Source organism: Pteronotus mesoamericanus, unplaced genomic scaffold (assembly GCF_021234165.1).
Source record: "Pteronotus mesoamericanus isolate MK-2021 breed Mesoamerican mustached bat unplaced genomic scaffold, CSHL_Meso_final scaffold_232, whole genome shotgun sequence".
Lineage (NCBI taxonomy): Eukaryota > Metazoa > Chordata > Mammalia > Chiroptera > Mormoopidae > Pteronotus > Pteronotus mesoamericanus.
Window position 1 is genome coordinate 27,374,958 of NW_026555311.1, and position 16,184 is coordinate 27,391,141.

Sequence of the window (16,184 nt, forward strand, 5' to 3'; positions counted from 1 at the left end):
CGGAGCAATTGCTATTTAAGACCCTAATGAAAAAGCTTCTTACATGGGAAAATTTTAAAAAGCTGGATTAAAATGTAACAAATATAGGATATTATGAATTTAATAAATAAAAATAAACACATAAAATATATTAGCTACATATCAATAGAAACGTACCTGCCAGATAGAGGGCAAATGATATAAATCTATGGTAGCGAATGAGGAACTGAAGTTGCTCTTCTCTTTGAACAAATGTAGCAAAATAATCAGCTACAGTCTCTCCATAGAAAAAGTAGTTTACACAGAGTAGAAAGTACCTGTAATTTAAAAACAATTAAGTTTTTTATATTTGAAGCTTTTACCCCCCTCAAATGCCGTAAAACTATACATTTTGGTGATGATACAAAGATCAAAGCCACACTCAGAAGACTGGTTCAGAATATATTCCACCAAAATCCTTTTAGTCTGTTTTAAACTTAATTTCAAAATTATCTGTCAACAAAAGTTTACTGAATATAGTTCATACATTTTTTTTAGCTCAAAATCTAAGACCAGAGACAGATAATTAGGAAAAAATATAGAAAATTCTCTCCCTCCCCCCACCAATTATTCACTGCTTTAATGCTTTTTCATAGTCGAGATCCTAAGTAAATTCCCACCTGCCCTGCACATATTGGCATCTTTCTTCTCTCCTCAGTGCTCCAGATGGACTCCCTCTTCCAAGTTCTGGCATATCTTTTCCCCCAGGGAAAGGTTTAACCCATGAGATTTTGCTGATATGAGCTTGTGTGAGCCTGGAAAAAAGGCTGAGAAACACTGCCTTCAAGCTCCTAGGTGTGTATCTTTTGAAGGGCAGAGTCCCAGGTAGCCAGGAGAGCAGGAAAGGAAAGGGATGGCTTCCCTATGGATCTCACAGAGGGAATTAGATCGCACTGTTCTCAAAGTAAAGGGTAAGTATTTTTATCTGAATCAGCTGTGCTACCGTTTTTCTATTCTCCTGCCTTGAAAACTGTCTTTGACTCCTCTGTAAGGCTATCAAAGCCTACTCAAGCCTACCAATACAACTTTTGCCCACTATTCCCCAGTGAACACTTTCTGCTCAGGAGGGCCAGGAATGTCTCGTCATGTGTGGCGCATGCCTCCTCAGTCCCACGCCTAGAGCACGATGAGTGCTGCTTCCCCAACACGAACACTCCCCTATCAAAAGCTTGTTTTCACTTCAAGTGACAACAATTTCTCCGTCTTCTACATGAAGCCTTCTCCAATCACTGGAGCATATCCTGACCTCCCCTTTTTTTCTACATTTAAAGTCAGTCCAGAACGGTTTCACATTTAATTATTCTCCAACTACTTAACCTACCTAATATTTCCCATACACTTTGCCACTCATGAAGAAAAATCAGCTATTACCAAAAATCAAGAAACTATTTTTGACTATTCTGAGCCCCAAGATGATACATTTATTTTAATAAAACACTGGCCCCTCTGGCTGATACTAATCAAGGAACTATATTCAAGGCATGGCCAACTAGGTTAATCATGAATTATCATGTTATTTTTCTTGGTCAAGGTCTTGATAACTAAGGATTGCCCCTGCAAAGCTTTTAAAAGACATAAAACTTTAAATATTAAAACAATTAGATATTTTATTTTACTAATTTTTACATGCACTTGTGCACATAAGGTATTTCATGGGCTGGTAACTTCGCCGGCACTATCTGCAAGGGTGCCTTATACACCGCCCCGCTCAGTCTTCCTCATCCCCTACGTACCCTTCCTGTTACATGTCATGGGGCCGAGGGCCTGGAGAGGAGACCAAACCGGAGCAACGAAAGTGGGATGACCCATCCTTCCATGGCTCCCCTCCCCGACCCTGGGCCTATGGGGGCTATGGGAGAGGGTGGGCCAGCTTGCAGGGGTGGAGATGGGAGACAAACATTCAGGCTGGACTTCCTCCTCCTGAATGAACCATTGATCACTCAAAAAAAAAAAAACCCCAAACACTGCCTTGGCCAATGTGGCTCAGTTGCTTGGGTGTCATCCTAGAAACAAGGGTTGCCAGTTTGATTCCCAGTCAGGACAGGCATGTGGGTTCCAGCTGGGGGCGTGCAAGGGGCAACCAATGGATGTTTCTCTCTCACATCAGTGTTTCTCTCCCTCTCTCTGTATCCCTCCCTTGCCCCCTCTCTAAAATCAATAAGTATGTCTTAGAATGAAGATAAAATTAAAAAAAACGTTTATATCTCATCTTTCTTTTTAGAGCTATCTAATTTTGTGTGTGGTCTCATGTCAACTGAGGGAGGGGGAAAAAAAACAGTATACATTTGTAACATTTTACAAAATTAAATTTTTGCTAAAATTGTGATAACGAAGGATATAAAATGTGTCCGATATAGAGGGGATTTAACAGGACAAAAATGGTGTATATATGCAATATAAATTAGCTATCTCTATAAAAAGTGAAAGATGAGATACAAAAATAGTTGTGTTGGAATGGGACAGTTGAAGGTGATTTTCTTATTTTCAGTTGCATTTTTTTATTTATCTTTCTCCAAAATCAATCTATAAGATCAACTACATGAACACTGTCTGATCAGAATGCCTCCCTTACAAACTTTGGCAGAGTCAGATTTCATATCTGAAAGTTTTAAGTTACTTACCAGCTTAGTGTTCTAAACCACGGTAGGTCATAAGAATGATAGACTCTGTAACCGATAGTGATAATTTCATGGAAGCATTTCACTTGGATGCCCAGAACCTGAAGACAAGAGAAAGCACTGACATACAATTCCTCAATGCTTACATTTGTGCTTAATCGTTCAGTAAGTAGCTTGTTGTTGTATGTATTTTAGCCTATCCATTTTTAATTATTCTAAATGTCAGTAGCAAAAATTCAATAGTCCACCTCCCTAAACTCAAGTGATGCCCCATGGGGTAAGCAAAACAAGTCTTATTGAGAGATCTTTCCTGGGGCAAGACATGGCAAGGTGGTTTCAAGGTTGAGGGATATCGTCTGGTTGGTCACAGGCAACTAGGCTTTTTCACTCATTACAACTTTGTTTCTTAAGGTCATCTAGCTCAAGATGGACCATCTCTTTGTCCATTTTGTTTTTTGAGTTATCCTAGGAAAGTAATCATATGTGACAGTGCTTGATTAAATTTATTTTGAACCATACGCCCTGGAATATTTGCCAAGGATGAAGGTACTGTCAGAAAAAATGGCTAAGGCACATTTGCCCAGTTATCCAAGGGTTTAGACATGGTCTTTTCATTCTTCCAGCTGTGCTGACTCTCCCATATCCAGCCACATACATCTCTGATCAATCCAAGCTTTGCTGCCTTGGCAAATTATGAGCAGCTTTGTATATCTGCAGCCACTTTGGTCAATCAACGAAGTCTATGCAGTTCTGTTTGCACAGTGTTTTATATACCTACCAAGTAAATCAGTTTATAGTTTTGAGCCCCCTTTTTGATGGTCTATTTAGTAGTCCTTCAAACTACTGCATCCACCAGTATGGGTAAAGGCAGATCCTGAGGATGCAGCAGCATACACAGTCTTTGGCTTAAGTCAATTCCAAGACTCAGAGTAAATGGCAAGTGGAACACTTTTTCCCAGAAACTAAGATATTAAAATCTTTATGAATATAGCAGACTAACGTTTTCAATCTCTAAGACTATGCCAAAGGGCTTTTTGAATAGCCCTGGAGCTAAGAATGGATTTTATATTTTTAAAGAGTAAAAAACAAGCAAACAAACAAAATGCCAAAAATCAAAGATTATGTGACAGAGACGTATGTAGCTTCCTAAAGCCTAAAATATTACTATCTAGTCCTTTACAGAACAAGCTACCGAACTCTGCCAAAGGACATACTCTGGGATTTCTTATATGATCTCCACACAACTTAGCTTTCCCAAAACTACTGCTCAGAATATTCTTAAGCTATTTTCCCCCACTATACCTACTACATATTCAATCGCATACATAGAAAAGTAGCTGTGTTCCATCAGCCACATGATAAGAAATTATTATACTAAACTACTATAAATAGTTTTAGGAAAAAGCCATAAATGTCTCATAAAGACAAGAGGAAATTTAAATACTGTCCTTCAAATAAACTTTGTACAAACACCAAAATCATTTTTAAATAAATAATAATCACAGAATGGGGAAGATGCTAGATGTTAAGATAAAATAGCAAAGCCATACTATTTACAGAACCAAGGGCTATTAAAATATCAAATGCACTGATGCAATTTCTATGAATACATTTGCTCAAGAGCCATTAGCTCTAAATATAGTATTTTACTAAGAGGGAAAGAAAGTATTTTTAATAGCACATACATATATTTAAATGATTGTCAATTAGAGCTTACAAGCAGAATTATTATGGAACAGCTAGAAAAATAGAAAACAGGACTCAAACACTACAGTTAAAATCCTTAAAATATATGTACATCTTCCAGGGCTGGGTGAAGGCATAGAAACTGATACTCCATGCCATCCATATTGGTAGCAGTGCAGACTGGGTGGGATCCTGTTGGTCCCTTTAATGTGTTACGAGCCTTAAAAACAACCACCATTATGTAGGTGCCTATTCTGCTAGTTACTTACGATTCAGAGAATATAAGATATCTGTTCTCAGAGAGGCATTGTCTGTCAGAGACGATACACACAGTATACAATAATACCGTGTGGAAATAGACACATGGGTATAAATAAGCACAAACAAAAAAAACCGTGGAAGTGGGTGGGGAGAAGCCACAGTTGGGGCAAAGGAGGAGGATACAGAGTTCTGTATGTAGGAGAGGACGAGGCCTGCGCTCAGAGTTGCTGGAACACTCGGGTGGGGTAAGAATGAGAGAGACAACCTGGTCACAGAATCACAGGCAACAGCACAAGAGACTGCACAAAAGGGTTTGTACTGATTGTCAAAGGATATGATCGGACGTGAGTGTCTGGGGATCACAGAAGTGGAAAGAATTGACTGAAGAGGCAGTAAGGCAGGCAAGACACCAGCGTCCGGATGAATGTGGATGAACATCTAAGTGGAACAGTGGCAGTGGGGTGGAGTACAGGAATAAGAGACATTGAGGAGGTAGAACCGACAGGATTTGGTGGTTGAGGGAACTGGGGGCCTAAAAGAGAGAGGAACATAGATAACACTAGGAAAGTCTTGGGAAACAGATTTATGCAGAATGGTTGGGGTTGGAACAGAAGTTCAGGTCTGCATATGTTGAGTCTGACCTATGGTAACTACAGGTTATCCAGATAGAAGCGCCTATTTTCTCTTTGGGAATCTATTCAAAGAAAATTATTCCGCATATGAAAAAGCTTTCAATTCTAGATGTTTAGGATAGTGTTAGTCACAATAAAGAAACACCAAAACATAACCTGAATGTCTAAAAATAACACAATGGTTTAAATAACTTTTGAGGCACTTCATTCCATTGAGTAGATTAATGTACTAAAGCTGATGGTTGTAAAAACAGTAGAGTAACACAACATTTGATAAGATACATAGTTTACAAAGCAGGATACAACATTTTAGTCATATTATGACTACAACCATGGTTTTTAAAACAAAGAAAAAAGGATTAAAGGAGGCATATCAAATGGCAGTATTAATTGGGTTTTGGTGGTTAATGATTGGTTGGGGTGATTTTTTAAAATTATGTACTTTCCAAAGTAAGTGTAATATACTTTTATACTCTTACAATAGGGAAGAATTTAAATACACTATTAAAAATATATATAATGTAGATTATTATAGGAGTTTCCAAAAAGGTGTGGGGGAGGGACTCCTACAACATATTCTGTATTCGCACAACTGTTTTAAATCAAAATATGCTTTAATAACTCCAGCATTTAGAAAGTGTGATTCCAAGTAGTGAATGCAACAATTAAAGTGCTATAAATAGAATTCTGAAGGTAAGTAACTCACTTTAAGGAACATGAGTATGACTTCCATCTTAAAATAGGAGTTATCATTTCCTAGAAGCAAGTTTTTAATAAAATTATCTTCAATTATTCATTTTTAAGTGCTCATGTTATTAGGCAAATGCAAGCTAGATAAAATGTATATGACTCAAAATATAAATGACCTACTTAGGGCTATGAATGTAAATAAGACTTTAAAGCACATAAAGGTAGTATCAACTGAGTACCCACAACATGTGTGTCTGTGTGTATATCCATCCATACTCCCTTAACATAAATATAATAAATGCAGCAAATGCATGCATGCAGCTATGCCCGTGTGAAGACAGGTGTGTGCAGGCATATGTAATATACCTAAATAAGAGCAATAACAGTCCAAATCTTCTTTAACTAGATCTTTAATATTCTTACATTCTTCCCTGATTAAGCTCAAAGAAATAACTTGTAATGAAACAGTATTGTCCTTTCATAGTAGAAAATAATGAAAAAAAAGCCAAAGTGCTTTAGGTATGCTTATGATTCTCTTTTTAAAAATCAGAATTCAAACATGAAGGGATGTCTTCAAAGGCATTATGAATTTTGTCACAAAAAATAGTTAAAAATTAGTCTCTGTTTACAAAGTCTGGCTCTAGTTACCACACCAGACCATTTAGTTGGGAGACCATGTCACTCATTCACAGGGAGCCCACTAAATCTGTCTGAGTCAGTACATCAAGGATGTGGGTGTTTTGCAGCGTCTTGATTAAAATTATCTTCTAAAGGAGGATCAAAATTCAAATAATCCACAATATTTTCAATGGCTCCTCAATGCTATACAGTTAAATCCCAAGCTTCTTCACACAGTATTGCAAGGTCCTCCAGAATCTGATACCTAATTATTCTTTCAGGTTCAAAGGCCCTATGCTCTAGGAAGGGCATCGGCTGACTTTTCCTGACCCACCTCACTGTTAGGACCTTTGTTCACAGCACACACTCACTCCACCCTGACAGAGCCTCAAGGTGCATTCAAAGGTCCCTTCATACACAAAGCCTTTATGAGCTGCCTGCCATTATCCGATCCCTTTTTCCCCAGGCTCCACCACTCAATCACACAGCACTGAAACGTGTTTTGTACCCACTCACTCTTTAAATGCTCATGTCTCGAGGTCAGCGGTGGCCACTTGGCACAGCCCTCAGCAGGTTCGGACTGAGAAGACTGGGAGCTGGGGTTCTCTCCAGTAACACCTGTGCATGCTCACCCTGCCTACGTGGCTTTCAGACTCGGCATCTTCTGCCCTCATGTTAACTCAGTCCTATCCATTATTCATTTTTCTTTGTTAAAAAAATCTCTTCAAGATGTCATCAAATTAATAGGACACAAAGAAATTTCTCATTTTTGTGAGCTGGCTATCCCTAAGGAAGTACGAAATTAATAAGAGGACAAAAAGGAAAGTGAAAGGACTTTGTGATGCTTAGAAGAGCTACTTTAAGTGGTTTCAGAGGTGGACTGAAATTTTTTTCCAGTTGTGTCTATTTTCAGTTCAAAACATAATCTTTCATAGAATAAAAGGAAAACCATATCATACTGCCCATAGCTTAGTACTCTTTATAGGACTGAATATGGAGGGGGAAGGAGGTGAAATAGGTGAACAGGCTTCTAAGTGGGCAGGAGCAGCCAGGAAATAGGGAGAAAGGTACATAAGAGGAGGCTAAACTAATGGAGATGGGATGAAGAAAAAGAAATAATGAAGAGAGGAGAATCACGACGGTAGAGGAGTGAGTGGAAGTCACACTGACTTCCTCCCAGGACCAACCTGGAATTACAACTAAATTGTGGAGAAATCACCTAGAGCAAAGAACTGAGCAATAGTGAGAGAGGAGCCTTATAACCTCGGACAGACAGAAGAATCAGCTTTAGCACAACCTTACAGGTAAGGAGTGTGGCAGAGACTCGAGAAGGCGAACAGGGTGCCCATGGGTGGCAGCAACAGAAGGATATTGAAATGGCCATTTAGATCCCCCTGAGAAGAGCAGGGTCCAAACCGTAAGTGGGAATCTCCAACCCACAGCACCAGAGCCCATACTGTCATACAGATAACAGCCAGCTGCGAAAAGCAGCAGGGTTGCTCTCTGCCAGAGAGAGGCAGCTGGAGAGGAAAAGAGCTGTTTAAAGGGCCAACACATAAATTTTTATTTGCAGCCATTTACCCTGGTATCTGGCAAATGCAGGGGCAGAGTGGGCTAGAGACACGTCAGGAGAGACTGGGGAAGAGGGCTTTAGGGGAGAGAACTGAGAGAGTAGATGGTGGGATTCTGGTGCTGATTCATTGTCCATGCATCAGCAGCCATTTAGCTCAGGCAGACCACTCCCCTGATTGGCAACAGAGAAGACACAATAGCCGCGGCCCCAGGAGGGACTCATCCCTGGTCCCGTAGTGCTAAAGCCTGACTGCTGAGTACAGAGTGGCAGCCACAGATAATAGATCCCTGGGTAAAGCGGGTACAGAGTGACTAGAGACACTTGAGGAGAGGCTGAAGACAGAGGCTTTAAAGAGAGAAGAGAGAGTAGCCGGCAGAATCCTAGTACTGACTCCTCCCCCATATGGAAGCAGCTATCTGGCTCAGGCAGACCACTCCCCTGGGCGGAAGCAGCATGAGAGGACACAATAAACCACGTTCAGGAGCAACTTTGTCCCACTGTGTGGTGCCTAAGCCTGAGTGCAGAGTGCAGAGTGACTAGATTAACAGCTGAAGGAGACAGCCACAGACAGTAATTCCTGGAAGTCTCAAACAGACTGCCTAAGGTCAGACAGGGTCAACATCTGACATCATCAGAGGTAGATCAAGAAAGGAAAAAAACAGCAGTCTCCTACCACAGAAGTTCATACTACAAAGCCAGGAAATCAAGACACATCAATTTAAGAAGCAGAAGCAAAAAAGAAGAGTCTCACAAATAATGGCAAGAAAGAGAAACATCCCCTACTTGAAGGGAAAGGAGGAATCCCCACAAAGAGAACTAAACAGAATAGAGGCAAGTAAACTATCAGATACTGAGTTCAGAACAACGGATCTAAGGAAGCTCAAAGAGCTCAGTGAGCTCAGAGAGAAGTACCAAACACTACAGGGAAACTACAAGGAACTTACTGCAAACTATATCAGCTGTAAAAGGACACAGAAATTATCAATAAGAGGCAATAGGAAATGAAGAATACAATTTCTGAATTGAAGAACACAGTAGAAGGAATCCAAAGCAGGCTAGATGAAGCCGAGGATCAAATCACTGAGCTGGAAGACAAGGTAGAAAAAAAGCTCCCAGAAAAGAGCAAGAAAATGAAAAAAGACTCAACTAGAATGAAGAGGCATTTAGGGAAATGCAGGACAACCTGAAATGTAATCATATCCGTATAATAGGGATACCAGAAGAAGAAAAGGAGGAAGAGTTAGAGAACCTCTTTGAAAAAATGATAGAAAACTGCCCTAATTTGAGGAGAGAAAAAAGTCATGCAAGTCCAGGAAGCACAGAAGGTCCCACTCAAGAGGAACCCAATGAGGCCCCCTCCAAGACACATCATCATTAAAATGGCAAATATCAAAGACAAAAGAGAATCCTAAAGGCAACAAGGGAGAAAGAAGTAGTAACATATAAGGGAGCCCCAGTACAGCCAGCAGCTGAGCTCTCAACAGAAACACTACAAGCCAGAAGGGAATGGCAAGAAATAGTCCAAGTCATGAAAAGCAAAGGCCTACAACCAAGACTGCTCTACCCAGCAAGGCTCTCAATTAAAATGGAAGCCGAAATAAGGAGTTTCCCAGACAAAAGGCTAAGGGAATACACTTTCACCAAACCAGCACTGCAAAATATGCTAAAGGGACTGCTTTAAGATGAAGAAAAGAGTCTATGAATACCCAGTTCCTTTCACAGTTGCCAATACTTGGTATTACCAATATTTTTAATACTTATTAATCTGATTGTGACAATGATGTGTTATTTTGTTACTCGATTATTTGCTGAAACAAAACCTGTTTTTGTATATTTCTTGCCTATTTCTATTATTTTTAAAAAGATTTAAATGACTTTTTGGTATTCTTTATCCATTTTTTTGATTAAATGGCTGTAGAATTCCACCCCCCCAACACCACAAACTATTAATCCTTTTTCAAATGTTTTTCAAATACTTTTTTATTCTGTTACTTGTCCTTTAACTACACACACACACACACACACACACATATAATCTCCTTAAATGTTTAATATAGTCATCTTGTCAATATCTTACTTTATAGCTTCTGGGTTCGAATATTTTACATCAGTGTAAGAAAAATATTATTTTGTATTTTCTTCTAAAACTCCTTAGATTTTACATATTGATTTTTAACTCACCTGAATATTTTTTGTATAATGTGTGAAATAGGGCTCTATACTGGTTTTGTTTCAAATAATAGTGGTCCATGCACCTTATTTGTTGAATAAGCCTTATATTACCCGTTGATTTGAAATATTAATTTAATTATATTTTACATTGTTAGACAGATATATATGTTTGTTTCTAGAATGCTCACTTTATTTCTTTGATCTACTTGATTATTTCTGTGCTGGTGTCATATTTTAAGTGCTGAGACTTTATAATGGATTTAAATTTTTAATATTTTATAATAGATCTTGACATTAAAAAAATAAATAAAATCAATCTGCATTTTAAAAAAAAGAAAGAAGGAAATCCTACCTTTTGTGGCAACATGGATGGAAATGGAGAATATTATGCTAAGTGAAATAAGACAGTCGGTGAAAGAGAAATACCATATGATCTCACCTATAAATGGGCTCTAGTCAACAAAATAAACTAATGAACAAAATAAACCACAGGAATAGAAACATGGAGCAGACTGAAAGTGACAGAAGGGATTGGGAAGGAGGACAATGGTGGAAAGGAGGAGAGGGGACTAAACAAAGAACATGTGTGAATGACCCATGGACACGGACAACAGAGTGGGAACTGACTGTGGGAGCAGGGGGCAGGGGGAGATGGGTGTAGGAGGGCAAAGGGGGGAAAATTGAGACAACTGTAATAGAATAAACATGATTTAAAAATTTTAAAAAATTTTCCTCAGCATCTAGCACATGGTATCTGCTCAATTAATTCAACAAATATTTATTAAGCATCTACTTTGTGCCTGACACAAAAGGCTAGAACTTTCAAGGCTCAAAATTCTAGCATTGCAATTTTTATTATTATTATTAAATTCTCACAATACCCCACGAATAAGGTAATCTTATTTTAGCCTCATTTTTCAGGTGGGGAAACTGAGGCTCAGAGGGATTAAATAACATCAAAATAAGCCAACAATTGAACTGAGGAGACAGGACTGGACCCCCCCATGCCTGGCCTCCGAATCCACAGAGTTCTTGGTGAGGTGTACTGGAGCCTTCCTCAGGCCTGTTAGCTTTCAAGGTAAACCCTATTGTGTCTTCATCCAGTGTCTGTCTCAGGGCTAGCAAGGAACTCAGTATACAGTCATGCTTAACAGATGGCCAAGATAATAAACTGAATCCTATTTTGCCAAAAAAGAAAAAAAAGAAAAAAAAAGGGTTCCCTGTGCATGTTCCTGAGAACAGGCTCTTCCTGTTCACTGCTAAAGACACTCGGAACCTGGTAATGAATCTACTAAACATGCATTTCTCCTTCTCACTCCCACCACTTTGGGCTTCAAATGCTTCATGCTGCTAGTACATATGACGGCTTTTATACACAGGAGTACTCGGCTGTGACCCTCCTACCCCCAGCTCCCTCTGTCACCACACTGTCTCCTCCTCAGCCTTCAGGCCACAGCACATATGCTGGGCACATGTCTCTGAAACGTCTCCCAGCTCACCCTTTGCTCTGATATCCTTTTTTTCTTTTAATTAAATGCTCATTGCAGTTTGTAATTTTACATCTGATCAATGCTTTAAAACGTAGATATAAGCTCCATGATGGTACAGACAGCTGCACTTTTCTCTGCACCACCATATCATACCTGACAAGTAGCATAATGCTTGGCACACAGCAGACATCCTAGAGGCATTTGCAAAATGAATGAATTAAAAGCTTAAAATACTTGTTGGGCTTTATGACCTGTTGGGCTTCCCATACACGACTAAATCCCCAACTCCCAGAATAGCTTCTGCTCGCCTCTCTGGTCTTATCCCTAGAGGCCATCCACGTGTACGACGTGCAAATCCCCGAACAGACCCCGTGCTCTCATTCCCTCCCTGCCTTGCCCATGATGGCCCACCTTGGAAGCCCACCCCCTGCCCAATCTCTCCTTCAGTACTTAGCTTTGGCATCACCTTTTCTGAAAGGTCTTCCTTCATCTTTGTCTCAGGCTGTTTTAGGTACTTTTTGCTGTGCTTTCCCAACAAGTTATATCACAGGACTTAACCCATTTATTTACTACTCTATTTCTTTATACGGCTATTTATATGCCTCTGCCATTTGAGTGGGTTCCTTGAAGTTAGGGACCTAGCTAACAGTCACATATGTTGAAGCTGTGTATGTGTGTGTTCCTGTTACATCTCATGCTTGGCACAGTGTCTGACAAAGAGACATTAACTTGATCTCTGCTGAATGAACACCTTCAATAGACATTTTGCAAACAGACAAAATTAGCCCAGTTCATTTTATGAACTAGAAGATGTTTAAAGGAACTAAATTTGCTGTTACCAAGTCTTAAATTACCTTCTTTTTCATGACATGCTCAAATTACTTCAATAATATCAATGCTAAAAAACAAAGTAAGAGATACTTAGGGAAATGTAAAACACTTACAAGAAGCATCAGCATAAAAGATCCCATATAGATGATCAGGAAAAACAATGAAATCATAGTTAGAGTAAGAATGCCACGAATCCACCAGTTTTTCCACCTGCAAAGAAAATGTTTATAACGTCAGCACTTACTGTGTTCTTACAGTATTTTTTGTGTGTGGTTTCACAATTGAGTTGCTAGACCCAAGGATTTTCCCCAATTATACTTTAAGACCTTTACTTCACCTTATAACAAAAGATACCAAAACCCAACCAACCAAACAAGGTATGTTCACTCACTGAGAGCTAAATTATATGTAAAAATTATGTTAGTCAGAGGGAAAAAAACCCTGACTTTTGTTTATTGTGCATGAAGATGACTCATGAGGCTAGGCAGTGAGGCGGTCAGTGTCCCGCCACGGGCATTCAGGAGGGAAGGAGGAGCAGAGAGCAAAGGCCCTCTCTAAAGATGGCCAATCCTGGGGGCTGGCAGATGATTTTAAGGTGGCACAGAGAGCGAGCATGGCCTTCCAATTAGAAAAAGTAAAGAAAGGCTGATACAGAACTGAAACTGGAGAGCAAAGTGATTTCTGTGAAGTGAAGAAGGCACAAAGAGGTCAGCAGCAGAGGACAAGGCCAGATTGAAAGTCACTTCCTTCTATTGCTCAGTGTGCTGCCTGCTTTCCTTGGTTAGGTACAAGGCTGCTAGTAGAAAAGTAGTTTCTTATCCTTGGATCTTCTCTTGTTTCTTATAGCAGAATAACCCTGCTGGTACACCCAAGTAGTTCCTGGCCGGCTGAGAATGGATCTCCCTCAATCCCTGGGCTGGGCCCAGGTGCCCAACTGCTTCCCCCCACCACAAGAGCCTCTCAATTCATCCCCAGTGCACCTTACAAATACTGTCACTCTTTATGAGGCCATGCCATGAAACACGTCATCAGCAGCTGCTGTATGAAACATTTTAAATGATTCTAATAACGCCTCTATATGGATGAGGATTTCTGAATCTAAAATTGCTGCCTCTGTTTTTATTCATTCTACATATATTTTACATTACACACACAATAAACTTTTTAAAGACTTTTCTGATTTTTATTAATTCTAATGATAGCATTTAAATTATGTTACAAAAGATCTAGATTCAACTTTAAGTATAACAACATATATGCACAATATCTAAGCAAGGCTTTTACTCTCATTCTCATGAAATAAATATTGGCTAATTTCATCTATTTATCAAATACTGATTACATTCCCTACTTTCAATCACTTCCCTATATAGTCCAGATATTTTTTAAATATCCCTTTTATCATGTCATTTCTGCACTCAAGATCTAAAATGCCAACATTAAGTCTAAACTCTAATACTCTTATCTAGCTTCCAAGATTTTTCATGAGGTGGTCAAACTGTTTTGCAACTTTATTTCCCTCTGCTGTTTAACACACTATGTAGACTTATAAATTTCTCACCAACTGTAAGCTTTGGGGCTGAACTTAAGTGAGTGTAGAGTCAAAAATTCTATAGCTGAGAGGTTCCATTTAGTTTTATAGATATAACCCTCTATGGACTAATGAATGGATTAGGAAACTGGGCGAGATCACAGGGCTGGTCAAAGGTAAATAAAAAACCATAAGCCAGTCCCCTGATAATAATCCTGACCTGCTTACATGATATCCAGACTTGTCTTGAGCCCTTCTTTACAACTGATCCTCAGAATCAGTTATCGAGAACCTCTTCTAGTCAAGAGGACACTACATGTTAGAAATCAGCCTCTAGGTAGATTTTCCTTGCTAATGTCTGTGTCTGTCTCTCTTAGATCCCTAACTTTGAACTTCAGAGAATGGCAGCTGCTGCAAACCAGAGATTTTTAAACAGGGAACATACTCTCTTCATATCACCCCAAAATTTAATAATAACTGAAAACAGGGACCTTAGAGGAACATATTGTGTCTGGTTGTTTTTTATATGGCTGTTTCTCCTCTGAGAAAATTTCCGCTCCCCCAATAAGATAAAAAACTTACTTCTCTTATTTATGTTAACTCAACTGACTCCCCAAATTCCCCAAGTATATCTAATACAAAGTTAAGCATATACTTAAACATATGTATCCACTGATACAGTAACCAAAAGTCATCTTTCAGGAGAGAAGCAATGAATTTAACAGCATGATATAAAAATAAAATAAAACAAAATAAAATAAATTTTTACTAAAAACCAGAGGACAGTCTGATTCTCAATTCAAAATTCTCAATTTCCTGTACTATACTTCCATGATCACATTAGAGAAAGCCTTAAGTTTGAGCCCAAGTCATTGCTTCACAGATTGTTTCTAGAAAATGGAACTCAGAACTAACAGAGGAGAATTTCACTCCAGTTTCATGTCTCAAGACCAACCTGAGCCAGAAATGACATTTTCAAAAAGAATGTAATTAAGCAGTATCCTTACAAGTGATTATCTAAAGTGGCTATACAGATTGTTCAAATCAATCTGGATATGTACAATGACTTACTGCTACTACCACTATTAATTAGTTTTTATTTCAAAAACAACGGTAAGATTTAAAAAACACTAGTGCCAAAAGCATCATGAGGCATCAAGAACCTGGGTTCGCAAGGCAGTTCACCTGAGCCAAGAACAGGGACACAGAGGCACTTCTCAGAAATAAACAAGCACTCAGCGGGCCTTCTGGCAGAGAGGGAGATTTGAGAATGTTTATCCACCAGCCTTGGAGAAGCTGGACAGGAAGTCTGCAGGTTCCCAGAAAGAAGGAAGATGGCTTATGTAGTGTAAGAGCACCAGTGAGGATATACCTGGATATTTCCTTGATGTCTCAGCCTCAGAACTAGTATCATTTTGTGCCAGATAGTTCTTTGGTGTGAGGAGCTGTTCTGTGTACTCTAGAGTATTTAGCATCTTCCCTGGCTGCTACCTACTAGATGCTAGTAGCAATGTCTCGCATTGTGACCACCAAAAATGGTCTCCAGACATTGCCAAGTGTCTACCAGGGAAGTGAGGATAAAACTGCCCCTGGATGAAAACTTCTTAACTAAGCTAGTGGTTAAAGAGTTTCACTAAAGGATAAAGCCAGGTTTAAATGGCTAATGAATATTCACGCACACAGGTCAAGATACAGATTGGGACAACCTGCAAAGTGGCTGTAGACCTTTTGAGCCCCTTCCAATGTCAACAATTTAAGATTTTTTGACATTATATACTAAAGCCTCAAAATTGAGCTTAAGTCTTCAACAAGCAATTTTACCTTTAAAATTCTATTTTAAATAATTATGGATACTAAATATAAGTTATCTAGAAAGAAAAATGTTTAGTGTAAAGCTGTTTTTGATTGTGAGAATTTAGAAGTTAGCTAAATGCCCAGAAATAGCTGTTTAGTTGAGTAAATTGAACTACAGTCATACAAAGGAATGTATCATGCAGCCATTAAAAGTATTTAAATATATTTAAGGTTATTTGTTCCTAATATCACAGAATGATAATGAAAACA

General features: G+C 39.0%; 1 protein-coding gene across 2 annotated transcripts in view; it reads right to left on the minus strand.

Moving 5' to 3' along the window:
* The window catches only part of CDS1 (CDP-diacylglycerol synthase 1), a 70,753-nt gene that overhangs the window by 29,245 nt on the left and 25,324 nt on the right, over positions 1-16,184 (minus strand). For both annotated transcript variants that reach the window (XM_054591794.1, XM_054591793.1), the window contains exons 3-5: positions 12,703-12,799; positions 2,640-2,737; positions 157-296 (exon numbers count right to left, since the gene is read on the minus strand). In XM_054591794.1, the coding sequence (XP_054447769.1) occupies positions 157-296; positions 2,640-2,737; positions 12,703-12,799 (335 nt within the window). The remainder of the gene's footprint in view (positions 1-156; positions 297-2,639; positions 2,738-12,702; positions 12,800-16,184) is intronic.